Below are 22,668 nucleotides of genomic sequence, written 5' to 3' on the forward strand. Positions count from 1 at the left end.
AAGACATTCTTAAAAGGCAGTAATCGCTTGTCAGGGAGTGGCTGAAGTTTGAATACAAAATTCAAGCTCTGATTAAGAAAATACAAAAATTCAATGTGAGTCCACAATGACAAGGTCAGATTCAGATGAGAAATTTTCCAAATCCTGGTTGGTGTGAAGGGTTGGATCAGCCTCTCATAGAAAAAGGTGCTAGATATATAATTGACTTGGGTTTATATGTTTGACTTTGAAGTTTTTCTTTGACTTATTTTTTGTGAGAAACATTGGGAAATATAATGGGTAATCATCCATAACCCTTACCTCATTTCATTAATCCTTATTAAAAAATATCCAACTTTTAGCATGTCTGGTGTCTACGAAATCACATTTTAAAATGCACAGAGCTGAAGCAGTGGTTTTCTTTTATAGTTAGTTCAGGACACACTTAACAGTTCTCTGGTAGTAGATAAGCTAAATGGAGAATCTTACAATATGAGAACCAGGGGCACTCAAAACTAGTGTGAATCAGTTTAAAATGGATAAAAATAGTCCTCGTGCAATGGGTAGTGAACTTCTGGAACTTGTTGCCGCAGAAAGATGTGGAGGCAGACAGTATCAGCAGGGTCAGAAAAGGCTTAGAAAAGTTCATGGGCAGCAGGTCCTTAAGTGGATACTGGAAGCACTAAGCAGATAAGTACTCTTTTAAATCCCTACTACAATGATTCTGGGTACTGGAAAAGTACAAGGGGAATGGTTTGCAGAAAGGGGGCAGGTCATATGTTTCTCCTAACCACAATTGTCTTTTGCCACTGTGAGAAATGAATACTGGGCTGGATGAACCACTGTTCTGATGCAGTAGGGCATTTCTTTTGTTTATGTTTTTATAATGTTTCATTACAATAATTCAGAATTTCTTCTAGAAGATTGAAAAAAAGCAGTGAAATAAATGTTGTATAAATAATCAGAGACATTTGAAATACACCTCATCAGTTAAAAATAATATTCACATCATTGCTGTGTTCCAAATCACACCCCCATTCATTACTTACAATACTGTTTAATTTTTCAAATGGGCAGTCACATTGAAGAAAGGCATCAGAGTAGGTAATTTATAACATAATTCCCTTAGTCGTCTATTGTTTGCAGATTGTTTGTTCTTTTTTCTTCTTTTGTTCTGTGCTGTTCATTGTGACACTGATCATTTTTGTGACAGTGGCTTATGTATTTTTTATGTATGAAATAGAAACACCATGAATAAACAGTAGAAAATGTACAATTCCTGCAAAATTGACTGCAGAAGTAAAAGTAAGATTCTGTTCCCACTGTAGAAAGTTTTGTCCTTGATTTCTTTGGAAAAGAAAGATTGGACTCTATTATTAAAGTACAGCATGGACAAACACTCTAGGCACAGTCAGAGCAGTTAATTAAATATTGGTTGTACTTGAGTCAGTATAATGTATTTTTATCATTTCTCATCCAGTTTGATGTGTTTTTTAATACTTATTTTGTTTTTATATGTATTGCTTGTAAGTTTTGTGTGTTGTTTTAATGAAGCTATTTCTATAAACAGATTGCTGGCAGGAGCAGGAATATTTATCCAAACACGACATTTCTCTTGACTAGCTTATCAAAAGCTTGTTTATCTCTGACTTTTACCAAGGCTTGATTTGCAACAGTAAGAGGTGATCCACATTCAAACTTTAAGGAGTTGGTAATAAACATCCATCCTAAACCTCTCTCCAGAAATCTGGGAGAACGCACCAAAAAATGTCTTCTCATCCCGACTTGAAAAACAGGGTATCAAATGCTTAATAAATAGAACTTTATTCTAGGCGGAAAAGAAAAAGAGAGCTGACAACTAAAGGAGATAATATTCAATAACCAATTACTCCTTTCCTAAAGTATAGCCATAACTATTTACAGATATGTCTCATTTCTTGGGAGGACAACTCCTACCCTAGCTGACTATTCCCTACCTTCTGCAGCAGCGCTTCACTCACAGGCTGGGATTATCAAATCGCACAGCTCAGCCAATTATGCAGGTAGCAAGACCTTATCCGTCTTGTAGCCTGTGCTGCTCTGCAGCTGCCGTTGTTTCTGCTCCCAAGCAAGAGTACAGCTAACAAAGACACATGTGGCTCCAGTTGCTTATAGGAGAATTCTGTGCTAGCTTATCTTTTTTTTTAGTCTGTAATACCTCATAGCTTCAGACCAGGGTGGCCTGATTTTACACCTTGATTAAAAAAAAAAAAAAAATTTTGCAGTTTTTGGGGTAGCTTCGCATTTAACGGAAACGCCCCCAAGTATGATGGAAAAATATATAAATGTGTCATGTCTTCATTCACATCTCATTTTTATCTGCTGGGTGTAGACAGGGTGCCCTCTGATGCAAATGCAACGTTATACAAATTTGCTTTGGTTATGGTCTTCAAAGCAGCAGCTGCAGCTATAGCTTCCCCTCCCTGCCTGCAGCTTATTTTTCTTTACCAGTCACCGGTTTTTTATCAAACTTTTAGAAGTTTCATCACCTTGTCTATCAAATTTCATTCAAACAGACCTTAAGTTCAAAAGCTATTTGGAGGAGAACAACTGTCAAGTGAGCAGGTTGACAATGTAGTTACAAAAGTCTCATTGCTTAGGAGGCCTCAAGAACTAATACAGGGAATAAAAAAGGTGTCAGTATTCCTTGTCTAGTCCTCAGTGTCTTTGGCTGCAAATTGCTTTCTAGAAAAAACCACCCTAATTGTAAGTTGATGACCTTTAAGGATATGTTGCAAGACTGACCTGTTTGCTGAGGGGCTTGAGAGGCCGGGGAAAAAGGCAGCATTAAGAATTTGATGTTAAGAATGGGGTCAGAGGAAGTTCCAAGGGATTTGACTTTTTCAGGGCTTGTGGCATTATACTGTTCTTAAAATTTAAGCTTTAAGTCATGCTTATAAGTTGTAGTAGCTTAACATAAGGGAAGTACTGGCAACTGTTGTGATTGTATAATATTTATGATTATATCTAGTGGGAGGTCTTTAAAATCTACCTTTGAAACCAAAATAATATATGTATATTCTGAATACAGCTGCTTAACCTGTATAATCTCAGAGATGCAGAAGAAAATGTTTAACTATGAAGTGTGTACAATGGGCAGGTTCTGAAGTCAGACAAATAGAATTTATACTTAACTTACTTTATAAAAACCTTGATTTTTAAACCCATCTTGAGAACTTGATGTCTGGGCCTTGCTTTTTTGAATCTTTTTGATTGGCCAAGGATGATTGTAGGGGAAGGGTAGCTGAAAAATCTAAACAAATGCATAGCCAATGTATGCATAAATCAGCCAGCATATCTTATTGTGTACCCTTTGAATGTTATTGCCCCTTTTTTTTGCATTCATTATGCCTCACCTATATTCAGAGATAAAGGCTTGATAATATCTGGCAAAAACATCAACAGTCCTGGAGGTCACTGACCAGTGGTTATCTGTGCCTGAATACAAAAAACATTTCTGTATGAAACTGGAATGTTTGCTCAAATAAACATCAGACCAGATTTTAGCTGGACATTGCCCAGATCGCAAGTTAATAATGGATGATATAATATCATAAGATCAATAAGTATTGAAAACCTGTGAAACGAAATTGAAAAGTGAATTGGGAATTGTCTGCCAATATTCACCACTTCTCATCTCCAGTGACTGGATGGAGGGCTTCTGTGTGTTACTGGCCTGTTTTCTGCTGGACAAGGAGAAGCAGCACTTAACAGTTCACAGTCCTGGAAGGATGTGCTGGTTTTGGCTGGGGTAGAGTTAATTTTCTTCCCAGTAGCTAGTATGGGGCTATGTTTTGGATTTGTGCTGGAAACAGTGTTGGTAACACAGGGATGTTTCCGTTCCTGCTGAGCAGTGCTTACACAGAGTCAAGGCCTTTCCTGCTCCTCACCCCACCCCACCAGTGAGGAGGCTGGGGGTGCACAAGAGGCTGGGAGGGGACACGGCTGGGACAGCTGACCCCAGCTGACCAAAGGGACATTCCACACCATATGGCGTCATGCTCAGCATATAAAGCTGGGGGAAGAAGAACGACGGGGGGATGTTTGGAGTGATGGCGTTTGTCTTCCCAAGTAACGGTCAGGCATGATGGAGCCCTGCTTTCCTGGTGATGGCTGAACACCTGCCTGCCCATGGGAAGCAGTGAATGAATTCCTTGTTTTGCTTTGCTTGTGTGCGCGGCTTTTGCTTTAACTGTTAAACTGTTCTTATCTCAACCCATGAGTTTTCTCACTTCTACCCTTCCGATTCTCTCCCCCATCCCACCAGGGGGGAGTGAGCAAGCGGCTGTGGGGGGCTTAGTTGCTGGCTGGGGTTAAACCACGACAGAGGAGAAGAGAGCATTTGGGGTGTGACTGAAGGTACATAGGGTGTGTTACTGCCAGCTGTTTTGCTCAGTTTGGCTTGAAGGTGAGAGACCAGGCCAGAAGATGGAGAGGTTCAGCACTATCTGGGCATATTTTCTAGAGGATTTGCTGCAGTCCTGTCTGATCATGCTGTCACATAGAGTAAATGTGTGGAGACCAGACGCATTGCATCCTGTGCCCTTATCCATCCACATGGGCATGTTGGAGGGAGAAAGCCGCAGTGCTGGCCCACTCACAGATTGGCATAAATCTGCTGAATCAGCAGCAGGATTTGAACTCGTGATGACTAAACATTATCAGCTGTTAATCATATCAATGCCATATGGGAGTGCGGCAGTATCCAGGTACCTCCTGAGGACAAAGGAAACTCAGAAACTATACATCTTCAGTCTCCTACTTGTAGTTCAAGAAATTAGTCTTGGACATTAGTACCAGGCCTCAATTATGGTAAACATCGGTGGTGGCTTAGGTGACACTGAAAGCTGGGCACAGGGATCGCTGTGCTGGAGTGGTCACAGCAAATAAAGGAAATGCCCATGAATCTGCACTGACCACTGATGCTTGCTGATCTGCACTGTAGATACAGTTACCGCTTAGATAAACACCCCGTTCTGATATTTATTTTTAACCCAGTCTCAGATGGGTTAGTCTTTGAACCCAAATCTCAGATCCAAGCTAGAGAAAGTATTGATTCAAATGTCATTTCTGAGCCTTGTCTGCGGAACAGGCTAAACAATATCCAAATTGAATGCTCAAAACTGTGGATCCAGACTTTCAGATGTTCTCTTTAACTCCTCCTGTTTGTGTGCACACCAACTCCACTCCATTTATCTTCACTTGCTGCTGTTGCTGTTCAATTTACTATTGCAAGCAGCTGCAGTCAAGAAAGAGAACTAACTGAAATGGGGTTTTCTTGGCTGTGGCTAGCAGTTAATGAAGCTGATTTCTTCCCCAGTACTCCTTTTGGGGAAGAATCCAGTTACGTATGTTGATATAAATCTCAGTAGTGTCATTAAACTGTTGGAGCCACAGTGAGATTAGAATCAACATGCAAACAGCTAATAAAATAGACCGCATTATAAAATACCAGAAGTGAGAAGTACGGTGATTAACTGAAAAGAGGGGCAAAAAAAGTGTTTTGAAAATCACTGAAGCGTGTCAGGCTGTTGCCCCAACGCTCTTGTCCTCTGACTCACTAAAGCCAACGGTGCCCTGTGTGAGGGCATGGAGTAACGCCTGGTGTCCCCGATTTTGGCATGTGGCAAATCAGCAGTTCCTGTGCGGGGAGATAGAACACACTGGCCATGGTAGGGAAACCTCGGCTGGCAAAGGTGAAACTTCCCGAGGGAAAAACAAGATGCTGTAATTTGATGACTTGATAAAAAGGGAAATGCTGACACAGCCTAGAGCTCATACTGTGGTAAGAATTAGAATTAGAATTTTATGATTTTTGGAGAACTACCTGGTTTTGAATTGTTTTCTACTCTGAAAGGAATGAAACCAAAATATGTTGAAACTTCTCGTGATGTGGAATTGAAATGGAATGATTTTTGGCTCAGTTGATGTGTTTCGCACATCACTTTTTGGCTTTTTTTAATCTTTGAAGCAATTAAGTTACTCCTCTATATAAAATTTATGTTTTTAAGGTTTTTCAAACTGAAAAAACAAATGTATTTGTTGTGAATATAACTCCATACAATATTTCAATATTATTTTGTCTCCACTCAAAATAAAATAATACTTTTATTTATATTTTACTTATAATAATAAAATAATACATTTTAATCAAATTGTGAAATGCCAGAATACTTCAACAAAGCCATAATTTTTATTGAAAGGCTCTTTGAGTGAAGAAATTATCCAGCATCTCTAGGGATGATTCAGCAGCATAAAAACTTCAGAAACAATAATATTTTATTGATTTTGTTTTGAACAAATGATTTTACAGATCTGGTGGCAACCAGAGAAAGGCTATGTGATCTCATACAAGCCCCATAATTATTGTAAATATCAGTGTACTCCTGGCCACAAATGACATTTCTTTCCCATGTTCACTCTTTTTCTTCTTCTTGTCTTCTCATTTATTTATATTTGTTATTGTCAGTACAGTCTCTATGTCTGGCTTTAGTGAAATTGATTTTTCTTAGCTACAGGCTATAGAGTGTCCCTGTGGTTTTTATTATAAGGCAGTTAATATGACCTATCTCAAGAAAGAATTAGGCTGATTTTGTAAATCATCATTTTTCCTGCACAGCAGGGTCAGTAAAGCATAAGAATCTGAATAGCCTGTCCTTGATTCTCCAGCAGCCAGAATTACGTGCAGAGGTTTCACACGTGGGTAGCCTTTTCCACTTTCTTTAAGTGAGGGTATAAAGCATCAGGAAAAAAATAATCTTTCTTGAGATCTTCCACAGGAAATTAAAAAATAGGCTAAGCTCATCACATTATAATTAAGAAGTTAACCCGTAAAATAATAAAAACCCACTAGCTTTTACTGCTGAACACTGTTGGAGCCCTCTTCCCCGTTTATACGCCATTACCCCAGGTGTGACTCTGCAAGGGCCCTGAGAGCATCCCCTCTCCTGGAGGCTTGGCTGCCGGGGCTCAGGGCCAACTTGGCGACAGCGCAGCCGGGGCTGTCCCCCCCGTCGGTGACCCTGGGGACGGGCTCCCAGGCAGCGCCGCGGGGAGGCCACGGCCAGGGCCGACCCGACGCCCCTTCCCACAGGAGCTGCTTTAAGCTGAGGCTGTAGCATTTTGGCCCCTGCCTGAGCTACAGCTCCTGCTGCATCGCAGCTGTGCCTGGCCATGTTGACCCAGACCCAGGTGCAGACCTGCAGCCTGTCTTCCCGGCCTGACCTCAGACCTGCCTCGTCACTGTGGACTTGCTTGGAGACCACTGGGCTGTGCCTGACTCTGGGTAACCGCAACCAGACCTGATCCTGACCCTCGCTTGCTAGCTCACGTTCCGGGCTTGACCTCAGACCTCCCTCATCGCCCACGAACTTGCGTGGTGATCTGGCCTCTTCCTGTGACCTGACTACCATCCCTGGGTCTGCCCCGCTCGCCTCGCTCGGGCACCGTGGGCAGGCCCCTGCCCCGCCAGCCTGGTTATCATGCTCAGCTCCGTCTCGCCATCCCTTGGGGAGCAGCCAGCCCACACTATGCCCTGACAGACTTTTGCTGCTGAGGATACTTTTTGCTGATGCATTTGGGCTGTCTCAGCCCTGCAAGTTCTTTTACCCTCCGCAGTTACCTTTCCTTCATGCTCTTACTGACGGGAGGAATTTGAGAATTAAAAGCCAAATTCTGTTGTTGGAAAACGCCCCAGTTAAATTTCCTTTTCTAATCTATTCTTGTGCTTTCTTAAATCTGAAAACTCCAAAGATGAAGAGTGTAATAAGCAATTTATTTATTTAAAGATGTTACACAAATTGAAAGACCAGGTTGCCATTGTGGCCGTTATTTTGTTGCAGGTAGTTCAGGTGACTGGATGCTGGCTAGGCTTTGGTAGGCTTTTTAGGCAGCAAAGGCTGGAGGATGGAATTTTTCTCCTTTGCTTCTCCTGGGCATGAGTCTGATAGAGAAAGTTCTTCAGGAAAAGAGAGAATAACTGGTCCAGTGACTGGTTTGGTCAAATCTGCTTTGTCTGCTTGAGTCTTTTCTCCATCAAGACTGGGCGTAGATCCTACAGCCTCAGGTGGAAGTGGCTTTCCATCTTTATTTGCATTTTGATTTTCCTTTGACAGGTTTGGGGAAGAGATGTCCTCAGTTGAAGGCGGTAGAATTTTAACCCAGCCCACTGTTTTTTCTAGGTGTGGGGAGAAAGGATTGATTTCTGAAGGGAAAGCTTGTTGTTGATTCTGGCTGGCTTTTCCAGGTGCCTGATTAGCTTGCTGTTTCCCCTCTTCAGTGGCAGAATCCTAAATAACAGGCAATAAGCATCACCTATATTGAAGCTATTACAAATTCTTTCAGATATGAAGAAGGTCACCCTTCACACTAAGGATCTGCTGCAATTCCAGTCTGCAAAGACCAGCTGCAGAACAGAAGCTCAAAGGACAGACAGATGGAACTGCTTCTTATGCCAGTGGAGACAGCTGCAGGAAACTTGGGTAACTACACAGTTATAGCTCTTTGCAGTCCCTTTGTTATCTACAATTTCTTTGTAGAGCATTCTGAACACATTCAGTATGATTATACTTATTCTATTGCCTTTTTATCCACCTAGCAACAGTCTGTTTTATCACAAGAGAGATTTCCTCCCGATTTGGCCTTATCACTTTCTTGAACCCCGTATCTTTGTGAATAAGAAAACTTAAAAATGGCTGGGCTTTCAAGAGTTCAATTCTTGTTTTGTAAAGGAGTATTACTCTTGCAATATTAAGATTAGATTAAGAAATACCTGCAGACTGTAGATTTCACAGGATATTGTGACGAACCGTGTATGTTCCAAGTGACTGTTTACTACAGAGCCTTTGCAGAAACCTATTTGCTGGAAGAAGAAAATGCAAGCATTTTTTCACATTGTAGCACTGATACTTAGCTCTTATCTTGTAAAATAAGTGATTATGAAAGGCTGAATAGTTACAGCTTCTACATGTATTTGTAGGGATAAGCAGCTTGGGCAAACTTTTATTTTGGGATTGGCAAGCTTACAAAGGCAGGCAGCATTTTGAAAAAGGCTTTATGTTTGCAAAGGAGGGTTAGGTAACACGATAGTAAAAATAAGCTGGCAACTTAAGGCCTAACTACAACAGCACACAAGTTCTGCTGCAGCAGAATATCCCTACACAGGCAAGTTGTGTAATAGAACATAATATCATTTTTCAGGCAAAAACAATTTCACACCATACTAGTGAAAGAAACCATGAAAAAATGTTGTTTCTAATAGTTGTGGTTTTACTGGGCTGTAGGTAACATGGCTCGGATAAGATGGGGCTTGAAATGTTATCTCTTGGCAGCATGCCCGTTTAGTCTTTCAGCTTCTCTTATAATTTTTTCCTCAGTTCCTAAATGTTTTCCTTATCTGACCTGATTGTAGTATGAATATACTCTTTATGCATTGTTTGTGATTTATTGCCTATGTCTGTTTACTTGGAAGAAATCCTTAAGAATGATTCTTAAGTTTTGTAAGGCAATGGCTACCCCTCCTTTTTCTGGATGGTATTTTTTTCTGTTTTATTGTTCATGGACTTCTAGGTAAGAATTCAGAACTTTTACTGAAATGTTTTCTCTAGTCTAAAGCAGTTTGTACAGTTGCAAGACAGTATAGAGCTACGACCCCTAAAAAGACACCTGTGGGCTTTGATTCTTGTCTGCGAAGAACCAAAGGGATAAGCTAAGTATTCACTGAGGAATCATAGTATCCGAAAAATAGGTGTTTATACAAGGAAAAGTACTTACAGCTAGTTCAGATGAAAGTGGCTTGCACTTGGAGATGTCAGCAATCGTGTCATTTTTGGAGCAGGATGTCTCTTGAATTAAAAACTCCACAAAATATGCAGGGCCAACAACCCACTGTTAATGAGAGACCAGTGGCAATCAGACCTTGTGCATGTGTCAGGAAGAAGGAAAAATCCTACAGACCTTGAAATAGATGTAAAGTTCCTGCTAAGTGTGGAAGGAACAGGTTATACTTGGGGTATTACTGTTAGTTGTATTACAGGAGAATGATTCTTTGCCAGTGCTGCTTTATTGCCTGGTTATTTTTTACTTCTTATATATGCACAATCCTAGTAACTCATGGATTACCTATAGTTAAAATGAGTTTGGTTTTTGTAGTAAGTTAGCATCCACATAGAACTACATATCCAAAGACCCTCTTCAGTGCCTTGTTGATAATTTCTGGCTGCTTTAATGAACAGGATCACTTTTTCTATTTCTGAAATGCAAGTACCTCAGGGTTGGAAAATGGGAGTGATTAAATACTGTATTGTAGTAATATCTAACAGTTTGAGACAAAGAGTGAAAACCACCTTGTTATCTATACATAATGAATTTTAGAGAGACCGGATATTACTGTGGAAAACAAATGGGATTTAGCCAGGAGATCATTAACTCTCTGTTAGTCTAAACTTAGTTTTAAACTGTGTTTAAACTCATTCAGTGAATTACAGGTATGTGTTGGAAGGAATGACTGTGCTTTATTAAATACTTTCTACTAGGGAGTCACTAATTCATGGCAGTGGTAGAAGAAAGAGCTCACAGTGAAACTTTCCTAAACTTTGGAACACAAGTCTGTGTCTTGAGTTTTGCATAAAGCCCTTCTTTTTGCAATAAATGGAGTCAAAGTCTTGGATCAATGCAGATCCTCATTTCCCAGGAGGATTCTGCATAGAATTATTCTCTGTACTATACAGATACAAATTCTAAACAATCTGTAAGACATAACAAATCATATAAAGTATAACAGGTGGATCCATACTTCTTGAGAGCTAAAGCAAGTCAGATGAGCTTTGGCTTACCTGCATTGAAGCTCTTGTGACATTGAGGACAGAGAAATAATGAGTTTGTTGACTCTCTTCATTGAACTTGGCAAGGCTTTGAACAGCAGCCTCCAAATATCTGGGCTCAGTTGGACAGTCATCAACTGGGCAGTCAGGACATCCTTTGTGAATATATCTGGGTGGAACTTTTTATTCAGACAAAACAATGTCATTAGAGAAAGCTTAACCATAAGAGCATATTGATAGTGTAGGTCACTGTAAATGCATCGATGCCCCCAACCCTACCCACTTGCCCTCCAGTCCCCTGGAGTAACAATATGTAGTTTGATTCACCCAATGATTTTGAATCTTTATGAACTTGCAGACCCATAAAAATGTTGCGGTGGAGGCAGAGGCACTGCAGGAAAAAGCTCAACCTACTGATAGTGGGCTTGCTGCTTTACTTGCCTTTCACAAACCCATAAAAATGCTTTTTGGACCAGAGGGTAAAAGCCCATATAGAGGCTCTGCTGGATTTCCCAGAGATGAAAACAGTTATTACTGCACTGCTTTGAGCTGCAGGACCACACTGAACTTACGATCACTGACTCGAGAAAATTAGGGCAGCTGAAAGCTAATGGAGACGCTGTGGTGCCATAATTACAATTAAAATTTAAAGTAATGCTATATGGCAAAGATTTTTTTTCCAGTCCTCTTTCAAAGTGAGTGTGTTAAATAAAGACATACCTGGTTGTAAAATGCACTCATAACTATTCAGATGAGCAATATTTCTTGGCTGATTAATGTAGATAATTGCTTTGCATTGACCATAAACCTAAGACAATATAAACATTTAGAAACAATTAATATTGCATCCTTTGCACTGATCATCTAGTACCTAGACAGCAAGTGGTTCATTTCCTCCTTGCAGTCATGAAATTCTTTTCAAGAATAAAGTTGTGTTAATACTCAAATGGCAATGAAGCACATTTCTAAGTATCTCCTTTAGAAAGAAAAGGCCAGATCTTCCCATGGTGTAATTCTGAGCTATACAGGCGCAGTGCTTGTCTGCAGGATCGCCTACACACGGCCACTCTTCTGGCAGCTAAAAGTGCCCAAGTGTCACAGAGTGCTTTCCCTGGCCAGGCCCCCGCACCGGGAGCTGGGTCTATGTCCAGAACCAGCAGAGAACTTAAACCTGGAGATCAGCTCAGAGTGTCTGGATCCAGTCACCTGTCTTCCAGCTTCCTGCTTTTCCCTATGTTCATAGTTAAGGAAGGAGAGTGGTAGGAAAGACCCTAAATCAGTTTTGTGGCACAGTAAGATCACGCTTGCACACAAAGAAACTCTGACTTTATGGCAGAAAAAAATACTGGCCTATTAATATCCACTGTGCCTTTATTTTTAAAAGTTGAATGTATATTCTCAGAGTGCTTCTTAAATATTACCACATGTATGATCAAGGCCTCTAGGACATACATTTCTTGACTTCACAGAAGCCATATCAACCATATATTCTTTGCACCCTTTTCCTGCTGAAAGCGCTGTAAGCAGAAGTGAGCAGAATTCTTTTTATTTTTTCCAGTTTTTCATTTAAAAATGGAAACTCATTGACCTAAGCAGCAGCCCGGGACAATGTAATCATAACTTCTCTTTTTTCACCTGTGAAGCTTCTTTCTCATCATTCTTCATTTTATAAGGTTTTTTTTTCACTTGTTCAGAATCATTTTGGTCACCTGTAGCAACAGTCTTAGATCACTTTCTGTCTTTGCAGCTTATCTTGCTGAGCTTTCTTTTTTTTCCTCTTTCAGTACAATTTTTGCAAAGTTGTCAGAATAAAAGTGGAATTAAACTAAACCAAAAATCGCATGTTATATAAAAGTGAGTTTCTTTTATTCCTTTCTTGACAGGCTGTCTTTAAAATAAACTCTTACAGGGTTGATATAAAAAGCAAACCATTTATTCTAAATAGTGCCCTAGCATGGCTATTTAGTTATGTCTACTTATTAGGTCTGGTCAAAAACTTTCTTTTCATTTTCATTTTTTTAAATAAATCTTACCAGTCTATAAACTGATTAGAAAGTACAGAGGAAAACTGTGGACCTTAAAAAATTGGTTTTGATTTCTTCTAAGCTCTGCTGCCTACTAAAAATGCATGTGTAGGGATTTTACTGTCATCAGTAGTACCTGAGTAACTCATCATACCTGAGATTAAATAAGAAAATAAAGTCCTTACAGTTCCTTGAGCAAGTCTGGCCTTACAGTTCTTCCACAACTTTTTGCTGAGTACGTGGCATTCGGTATCTACTACATCCAAGATGAGATAGAAGACAGAACCAGTGATCTCCTGAAAACAAAAAAAGAAAGGGTCATATCCCAGTTTTGTACAGAACAAAGTAGGGTCACATAAAAGGGAGAGATGGAGAAACACAAAACACACAGGTGGGACATACAGATATCCTGAAAACTAAAGATTCTGTGGGACAAATTCTCAATGGTAGCAAATCAGGTGAGATTCAGGCCCTGTTAGAACAGGCTTGGTCATGTGTCTAGCCAGCTTTAATTAAAGAACAGCCTTTTAGAGTCAGTTTTATCCTTCTGATTCTGGTACCAACCAAGCCCCAGGAATAAGGACTAAACATGGTGATGTTTTCATCGTCAACTGCATTTTATGATTAGATTTGAAAGGTAGGTTATTTTGCCTTCAGTAAGAATGGGACAATAAATACCACAAATAATAAAAAACTGCCAACATGGAACATTCCCAGTAGGCATTAGAAACAGAAATATCTTATTTCTTACAGTGGTGTCTTCTTCAAGTATGGATGCTTTGCACTTGCCATAAAGAGGCAATGACTGCGTTGATGCAGACAAATATTCTCTCAGATATCAGAAAGTGCTATGAGGCACCTTGCATACCTACATGGATGTCTCTGACTCACTTGAAGCTTCAGTCCAGTGCTTGAGGTCTGAGCCTGTGCTTAAGTCCAGAAACCTTTATTCAGTTCACTGCAGCACAGGTGCGCAAAGCAGTTAGGGCTCAACTTTTGGGCAAACGCTTCCATGTGAGAGGGACAGGGAAAGACTAAAAGTACAGCTCCATATATTTGGTGATTACATCATGTCATACAGAAAGATGAGATGCTGCATGGTTCAGCTCCTGGTTCTGCTTCTACTGTAGATATGGGTAAGCACCTTTCCAGGATATTTATCAGGGATACAGCTTAGTAGGATCATATTTTATTTTCTGTAGTGGAAAGCTGGAAAGAGAGCAGCTGTCATTTATACGTCCTAAAGAACTTAGATGTGAGCGTTAGCTGCATGTTTAGACTGAGATTATGTCTTTGCTGAAGAGGGAGAAAAACCAAAACTGAATGAGAGCAGTATTCATTCATTCCTAGTGGATTTCACTGGTTTATAGAGAAAGCACTTTATGGGGCAAGAGCCTTGTAGAAGTCTGAGGCCAATATCTGTACAATTTTGGCTTCAGTTTTGATTTCTGTTTAACAGCAACTAAATACCAGTCAATAGGGCACATAAAGGCTGGAGTACTGATGGCTTTTTTGTTTTTATACTGCTTGGAAAAACACTAAGAGGTATCTGTTCTTGAGTTCTAGGAGACCGACTGATACAAACTATTCTGGTCACACAGTATAGAGATCTCTGGAAAGAGACTGGGATGGTGATTTTATGTGAGCTCTACCATATATACTTGTAAACGTAATACTAAACACATTAAATATAAAAGAGCAAAATAAATAGAAAATAAATATAAAGAATGAGTAAATTGTTCTGTAAGCTTTGTCTCTAAGTTACATTCTTACATACGCAACTTAACATGCTTTATACCATTTTTTATATTTTCATATCCTCTTTTTTCCCCGAAGTGTTCTATGAAGTAATCTGGTAATGCCTTGCACTGAGCTCTCAGGGTTTGCCTACGCTAATCCTGAGGTTTAATTACAAGTGTCATTTTGAAGGTCGTGAAAAGATCAAAAGCTATTTTGACAAAGAGGGAAGCTGAGGTGCAGCAGCACTGTGTACAGTGGCATGGCAGTATCCCCACACCTGGCTGCATACATCCTTCTGTGGAAGGAACTAATTGTAATTTTCTGTTTACACACAAGGTACCTAAATATCATAATGATATGTTTCCTTAATATGGTAGCTAATATAGGTTAAATCAGTAAGCAGAAAGTAAGACTGGTCAAAGAGTAATTGCCATTTGCTGAAAATGTGTTTTTCTGAGTAGTGCAGCATTTGGTACAAGCTTGTAACTTCAAATATAACCTCTATGAGAAAAAACATCGCTAAGACTATCCTGCGTGAAGAAGTAATAGCCAAGGAAAATGTGTATCTTTCGGGGGTCCCAAAGCTGGGACTGGTGACTTGAGCTTTCAGGTTGTTCATGTATCCTGCAGGCAAAAGCACACACATATCTCATTAAAGAAATGTTCTTATAATCAAATGCGTTTGATGTTAGATGGGTTTACTCAGCTGAATCATGAAGACTGATTGCAAAGCTTGGTGATCTCGGAAATACTAAATGCAACCAGGGTGGACCTAACTGTATTTCCTGTTGCCTGTAGCTCTCTTGTATAATATCAGCTCTAATATGCATGTGAGGTTATTATGAAATCTATACATCTTTTTGTCTACCTGCCCCTGTATGTATCATCCTCCACTGGGGAAAGGATAATTTGGGGTTTATTCAGAGCTCAGCAGATCTCTGAAGGTTTCATCATCCTTATTTTAATTTTCATTAAAAGACCGTTATGCAAAGGCCTTTTGATATCTGCTTAGTATTGAATAAAAACTTCTATCTTTTCAGCATGGCCAAAAAGTTCCCTTCCTCAGCGCTGCTGATGCTAGGATTGCTGCTGCAACGCATGCTGGGGAGCCTGGGAGCCAGCAGAGATGCGGCAGGAGCACAGCGTTGCCTTTGTGGCAGGGTGACCTGGTGCAAGGGAAAGAAATTAAATATTTTGGCATGTTTTGTAATTTTGGTTAAGTGCCTGTCAATGAAGTTAATAATGAGTATCTTGTTGGAAAGAAAGGCTCTGTCCTACTTGCATATAAGTTAATACCAGATGGCTCATTAGTTTCAATCAGAGCAAAACTGAACCAGAGGTTGCTTAAGGGCAGATTTGAATTTGAAGTAACTTTGAAAATGTTTTTATCCTGAGTATTGGTTAAAAAAATGGGAGGAAGGACCACTGACTGATTTAAAAAAAAAATTCTGTATTTTTTTGAGGGGAATAGAAGGTTGCATAAGGTTGTTACTGTCCATGAACGTGCCTGACATAGCTGACTGCTTCTTATGTACTCAGTCCCCGCAGCAGTAAAAATGTGACAAAGGGCTTAGATTGTCTAGTTTGTTATTGCAGTGTCTTGAAACACCTTATTTACAGGATAAGCATATTAGATGCAAAAAATAAGAATAAAAGTAAATTAAACTCCCAAATGAACAAAGAGCAAAGTATGCCCTAAGGCAATAAGTTAAGTCTCTAGGGAATTAAGTGACAGACCAAATCACAAACAAGGACCAAAATTCTCCTGTGCTGAGATATACTTGGCACAGGTGAAGGGAGAAGCAGGGAGATGAATGAAGTGGTTTACAGCATGTCTGCACCCACCGTGCTGCACTCTTAGGGTGGTCATAGGGGTCCTCTAATTATTGTCAGTAGGACATAGCCCCAGGGTGGGGGCTAAGTACCTAACTCCATGACTGGTGATGTGGGTTCTGGGCCAGCTCAGCGGCATCCCACGTGGAAAAAATTCTCAAGAGACCAGATCCAGTTGCTTAGTGGGCACATCCTGTCACCTGAGCAAAGCAATACAGAGAACACAGTGCAAAGCACAGCAAAGTGTGCATCTTTAGTCGTGAGATCTCAGATTGCTGGAGGCCACGGTGTATCTGCAGAAACTATGTCCTTGTGAGAGCAGGAGGAAGTAGTGTCATATCCTTGCCAGTACAGATCTTTAAACATCTGGCAATGAGCCTGATTTTCTTTAAGGGTTCAGAACTCAGCCTTTCAGGTAAGATTATGGGAAGCGAGCAAGCGTGGCAGGGAATGTTAGTAGCATGCTTCCACAGTGCCTTATGTGTCGTGGGCCTTGTGCACTCATTTCAGGTTGTCCCTGGCTAGTGCCAGTAGATTCAGCTATTGTAACACAAAATAGTAATAAATTAAGCACACATAGAGAAATAAGATACTTGAGGATACGAGTGATATTCCATAGGTATTTCCAGTGTAATTTTTGCACTTGAACTGGTTTCAGATTTCTTCTGGAGAATGAGTCATCATTTAGAGGTCTGTGAAAGAATTCCCTGGTCCCAAGCTGGACGTGTTTACACCTGTTAGTGCTTACATCTTTTGTGCAAAACGAATGATGACTTAATAGCCTTTGCACTCCAACTGCTCAAGGCAGTGGGAGGAAGGTGTAAAATGAAATTAAATCAGAGTAGTGGTGTTTCACACCAAATTTGAACTGACGCCTGGAGCTATTCCAGGGGCAGGCAGCAGAGAATCGTGACTGAGATTTGCTCTCTAATTGCCCACAGTGGTGATGAAACTGTTTCTAGTCATCTGTGCGTAAAGTTGACATGTCCTCTGGAGTCCCGTGAATGTAACTTTACATTTGCCTTTTGAAATATTTCTTAGTTCAAATAGATATTGCTAAGGAATAGTGGTAGACACAGGGCTCTTCATGGGAGAAACAGCTAGCGAACAAACAGGTAACCTACCTGAGGATGTTCTCGGACACTGAAAATTCGGTAGAGACTGAGTATGTAGCCCTCTTTTCGGTCAGTGTTGATCAGACGAAGAGCCAGATCTGCAGCCTCCTCTACTGCAGTGTCATTGCAGGTGGGGGAAAGCAATGCAGTCAGTGCCTCTCTGGCAGGAGGAGAGGCAGCCCAGGAGCAAAGCGCCTGTATGCCAAAGAGCATTGAAACAAGTAAAACCATTCTGCTTAGAAAACCAGTGCAGCAGATCAGAATGGTAAGTCAGTATGGAGGGGCTGACTTGCATGAAATAGCAGACTTTCGTAATGGACCTATGTCTCTTTATAAACTTGTATCCCCTTTTTATTATATACTGACCATCACCTTTAAACCTACAGCTGCAACAGCATACACTAAGTTAATGATTACAAGGTTTTATGAAAGTGTTGTCGCTCCCTCTGAGACCAGAGAGCACTTTCTCCTTCTGGCTTTACATCTCCACTTCAGACTTCACTGGGCAGATCGTATAACTTTGACCTCATCACAAGGGACAAGACTGTACACACAAAGCTGCTTTCTTACGAAACCAGAATTGCTTAAATAAACCTACATGCAGGACAGGTCTGGCTCCACTTCTGTTCTGTCAGTGATCCAGTTCTTCTCCCAAATAAGATAATGACAAAGGTCTCAGTAATTTGAATGGGAACTGGATAAGGGCCACAAGGTTGACTGATTTTACACTTTGTATTGTTAAATGCTAATTGTGAACAAATATACTGACTCTCTGTTATATGCGGTCAGTTTGATTGGGATAGAAAGCTTGGTTTGGATTCATTCTTTGAGTATTTCTACTCAGTTGGATACCTACAGATGAACGTTAGCCCTTAGCCCAAGCCAAGCCAGCAAAATGAAGTTCAAGTCCAATCACAAAGCCTGTGGATAAATGGCCTGCTCAAGCCGTTAAATACTCTTAGATAACATGATAACAAGGCAATGTAAAGAATTAAGGGTTTCATCATGGTGTCTGCTTTTAAGCAGAAAATTCTATTGTGTTTATTTGGGACTTAACATTCACTGTAATTGAACATAGTAGCACAGATGTGGTAGGTTTTGTTCTCACCCCAAAGACTTCACTTCTGTTGGTAGGAAGGTGCAAAATGAGCTGCTGTAAGAGGTTGGAAGAAATAGGCAAGTGAACTAGGGCTATCAAAATGGTCTTAGGCTATCGAAGACTCCATTTCAGGATTTGTTCCCGCTCAATGCCTTGACTCCAGCCCAATCATCTTTTGTTGCCCAAAACTCTCAATTTCTTGCCACCTACCAGGTATTTGACCCCCCACTCTGATTTCCCTGATCCCTGAACATTTCCTACTTCACCCCATCTTCCCCCAACTTCTGACTTTGTTCTCACTGCCACATTGTGCAAAGTACTCTGTGAACTTGCCATCATTACATGTTGTTTCTGATGCCAAAGAGCACGTCTTGTTTCCTTGTATCTCCTCCCATCTTAACTTTTTGGCTGCACCTGGTTTCAGCCCCTGCCTGGCAATGCCTAGCTTTATATTCCTGTGGATTTAGAGGCAGGAACAGCTGCAGATGAACTCCACTGCTGACTGTAACATGCTGCTGCGTTTTTATTGCCTGAGAATCAAACCTAGTGATGAAATAAGAACCGTCTGAAATTATATGCTGAGAGGGGAGGGGAGAGGAAGGTGGCCTGTAAGAAAGCTACAGAGCTGGGGCTGATTACGCTCATCTTGGTGCCAAAGGTCTGAAGAGGAGAATCTAGCAGAAATAACTTTTTAAAGAAGAGAGAGCGTGTAACGTAAAATGGAGGGTGAGCTGCCTTCGTTTGGCTTCTTGTAGCCGGTGCCTTCCTCCTTAAGGCACCTCTTGCTCTTTTTTTGCCTGTATATTATTCTTTTTGTACTTTGAATCAAGGAAAACGTACATACAGTTGTTCCTTTGCCAGTTCACATCACCTTGCATAGCTCTCCCAGATTTAGCCCAGACTTCTCTGTGAACTGCGGCTACTTATCCTGTAACTGCCTCGTGGGCGGATGATTTAGGACCTTAGTTTTCTATCTTGTTCAGTGTTATTGTCTCCCTTATATTGTATGGCCAGAACTGGCTCAAGGAAAAGAGTCCCACCTGCTTAATCTTTAGCTCCTTGGCTTCTCTAACCACCGCCACAGCCTACCCCAGGTTAAATTGTAGGAAGCCACAGGAGAATCATAAGGAAATTGGTCCAGCAATGTCACTATTTTAACTATTTTAGCACTACTCAGTGCTCTGCTTTCATCCCTTTTCAGCAACAATAAATAATACAATCCTGATGTGACCAGAGGCTGTGACTCGGGGGGGGAGCCATTCACTGACTCAGCTGCTCGCCCCATAGCATCACAGAGCACACACTACTGTGCAGGTTTAGTTGTACCCTTGACCTACCCCTCACTGCTGAATTTGGAGGTTGATTTGCCAGCTAAGAGACTGCACTGTGGTTACTGTTGATTCTCTGGTGATTTGCTGAGCACAGATGAAAAAGGGTCATGGAAAATTCTGCCTGGAGAAACTTTAGTTTGAAATGACAGTGGTGTGCCTTGTGGCTAACCTGTCAGGAACTCCAGGCTGGAGACGGGGTGAATAGCTGTACAAATAGCTGTTATCCTGAAAATCTGGAGAAGTGACAACCACCATTACTTGGGGAGAATCCCGGTGAAAGTCATTGGTTTTCTACTAAGGGGCAATTCTGCAGTATTTCACCGTGAAGGATACCAGAAGCTGGGTAACCCTTTCCCTGGCCCTCATTTTCTGTCATGGGGGTCTCTGTGATCACAGCTATCTGCTGGATGATACTGAGTACCTTTAGGTTTTAGGGTTGCCCCTGTGTTGAGTGAGGAAGGAAAAGTGCAAGTGAAGGATGTAATTGTCTCTATTTAATACTACTCTAAAGTTTGGGGGTTTTAAAATTTTATATATTGTCATGGTTTTTTACTAGTGGTATAAAGAATCTCAGCTCTTTAGCCCAGCAGGGCTCAAAGCATGTTCCTCTGGGAGACAGCAAAACCTGTGCCAGGGAATGTCCACAGAAAGCTGGGTGGGATTATACATACAGCCACGAAGACCTGCAACAGCACTGGGGCTGAAACTCTTCTAAGAAGACTTTGGTTGGTGGCAGAGGTGGAAAACTCAGATAGCAGGACAGAAGGGGCACATGGCTGCTAGACTGAGCCACCTCATGTGTCACCAGTTGCTTTGCAAACTCAGGGTGAGGGATAATGTACAGACTGTATCCTGGAGGGAAGGGATACAAGGGATGAATGTTGAGAAACACTGCTGTAGCCATAGCACAGGAACAGCAGAAGCAGCAATGCAGAGTCCCTCACATTGTTCCTTGTGCCTGGGAATGCTTCCCCTGTGGCTAAAGGATAATAACTCATTTTCTTTATCCTTACAGTACATGGCATTTCTATGGAGATGGGTGCCAGTTAGTACTGGCTGTGTTGGTGCCTCTTATAATGGGGAATTGTTGTACCCCTGACTCTGTTCTTTGTACTCTTCCTCCCACTGGAAAGGAAAAAATTTCTCTGTTGAAGTAGCTGACCTCAAAACATGGACACAGCTGGGAAATCTGAGCATGTCCAGCCAAAGCAGCACATGAAGTACATATGCTTTAGCAAAACGGGGTTTGAAAAAGCTGAAAAACATTGTCAGACAGTGATACAGACCTGACAAAACTATTCATGCTGCGTTTCAGGGAAGGAGGCATTTGTATTTGATGTGTTGCATTTCGTAGCACTCACTGCCCAGAGAATCTATTACTAAATACTGAATCTGTTACTAAGGTCCAGGTGCATGAATACAGGGCCATACTTGGGGGAGACAAAGTGACTGCTTCAAAGCAGTCATGGAAAATATATCCTGAAGAGGGCAAAAGGTGTCCTTAAAAGGGCAAGTGTTAAGGAGAAAGAAGATGAGGTGCAGCTACTAACTGGAATATAAGAGAGCACAGAGCAATTCTGCTTTTTTTTTTTCTCCCTGTTTTAGGAAACAATGGAGTAGTTAGGCCAGGTGTAGGAGAACATCTGTGAAGTGTGAAGGCTGCAGATGTTCTGCTACGTATCCTTGCTTTGTGTGGTCAGAAAAGGCAACAAGAAAATGCACTTCTGCAGTTCAGAGATCCCCATGGGCAGGGATCCCTTTTATAAACATGCTGTTTCTGCCATCAGATAGAGACTTTTCTAAGCCTGGAAAACGCTGTCTCTTCTGTAACTTAGTGCCCACTTCATTATATACAAGACAATTTACATGGTTTGGTTAAGGCGATTCCTAGTTTTAAAAATAAAAAGCTAGGAAAACTAATTGCTCCAGGTGAGTTAAAAACTCAGTCTCATGTATCTGATGTTAGAGTAATGCAGATCATCATAGTAGCCATTTCATTAAATCCTGTACTGTGTCTCGTGCAGCGGGATGGGAGGACCACCCACCTTACTGCTTCAAGAAATTTATACAGCTTAATACTAGCACTTTTTAAACGAATGGCTGCATGCAGAACATACTGGAGTCACTGCTTTGCAGAGAAGCAAAAAATCATTGAGCAATTGACTGGCAGTAGCTTGTGCAATTGCCTGCAACACACTTCCTGCAAGAACTCAGCATATTCTTGAAACGTGAGAGCTGCTGCCTTCATGGGGAGAGCTTGTCAGCAGTATGTTGCCATCACGTTATACTATGCCTTATAGAGTCTGGGCTGATTTCCCTTTTTCTTTGCCCTCCACACACCCAGTTGAAGCACTGGTGCAAGTGCATACGGCTTTTCCTTTCCCCGTTGACACAGCAGAGCAGAACCCTTCGGTACAGCAACCCGTTGCACTGTCACCAAGAACAAATGTTAGTTGTGTTGCTTACTGAATACTGGAAGGTTGTAACTAAGAGAACAGGATAGGTTATTTGAAACAGTTCAGAAATGACATGTGTTCTGCAGCTTTTGCTGCCTGCATGATAATTATCTTGTAGCAAGTGCTGTTCCTGGTTAAAGATTCATGACTGTCTTTGAGACTGCTCCCCCGGGCCTGCAGAATTCCAGTCTGCCTGGCACTAAAGATCCTTCTGGCCCCTGTCCCTTATTAC

The 22,668-nt window shown here is 41.1% G+C and overlaps 1 protein-coding gene across 1 annotated transcript; it reads right to left on the reverse strand.

Annotated features, from left to right (window-relative positions):
* Positions 1 to 7,883: 7,883 nt before the first annotated feature.
* On the reverse strand, positions 7,884 to 17,781 carry FETUB (fetuin B). The gene is made up of 7 exons (XM_075509116.1): positions 17,560 to 17,781; positions 13,048 to 13,158; positions 11,559 to 11,646; positions 10,851 to 11,017; positions 9,790 to 9,903; positions 8,789 to 8,878; positions 7,884 to 8,306 (listed from the first exon to the last, which is right to left on the reverse strand). Exons 1-7 carry the CDS (start codon positions 17,779 to 17,781, stop codon positions 7,884 to 7,886), a joined length of 1,215 nt encoding a protein of 404 aa, XP_075365231.1.
* Positions 17,782 to 22,668: the final 4,887 nt, after the last annotated feature.

This window comes from Mycteria americana, chromosome 7 (genome assembly GCF_035582795.1).
Source record: "Mycteria americana isolate JAX WOST 10 ecotype Jacksonville Zoo and Gardens chromosome 7, USCA_MyAme_1.0, whole genome shotgun sequence".
Classification (NCBI taxonomy): Eukaryota; Metazoa; Chordata; class Aves; order Ciconiiformes; family Ciconiidae; genus Mycteria; species Mycteria americana.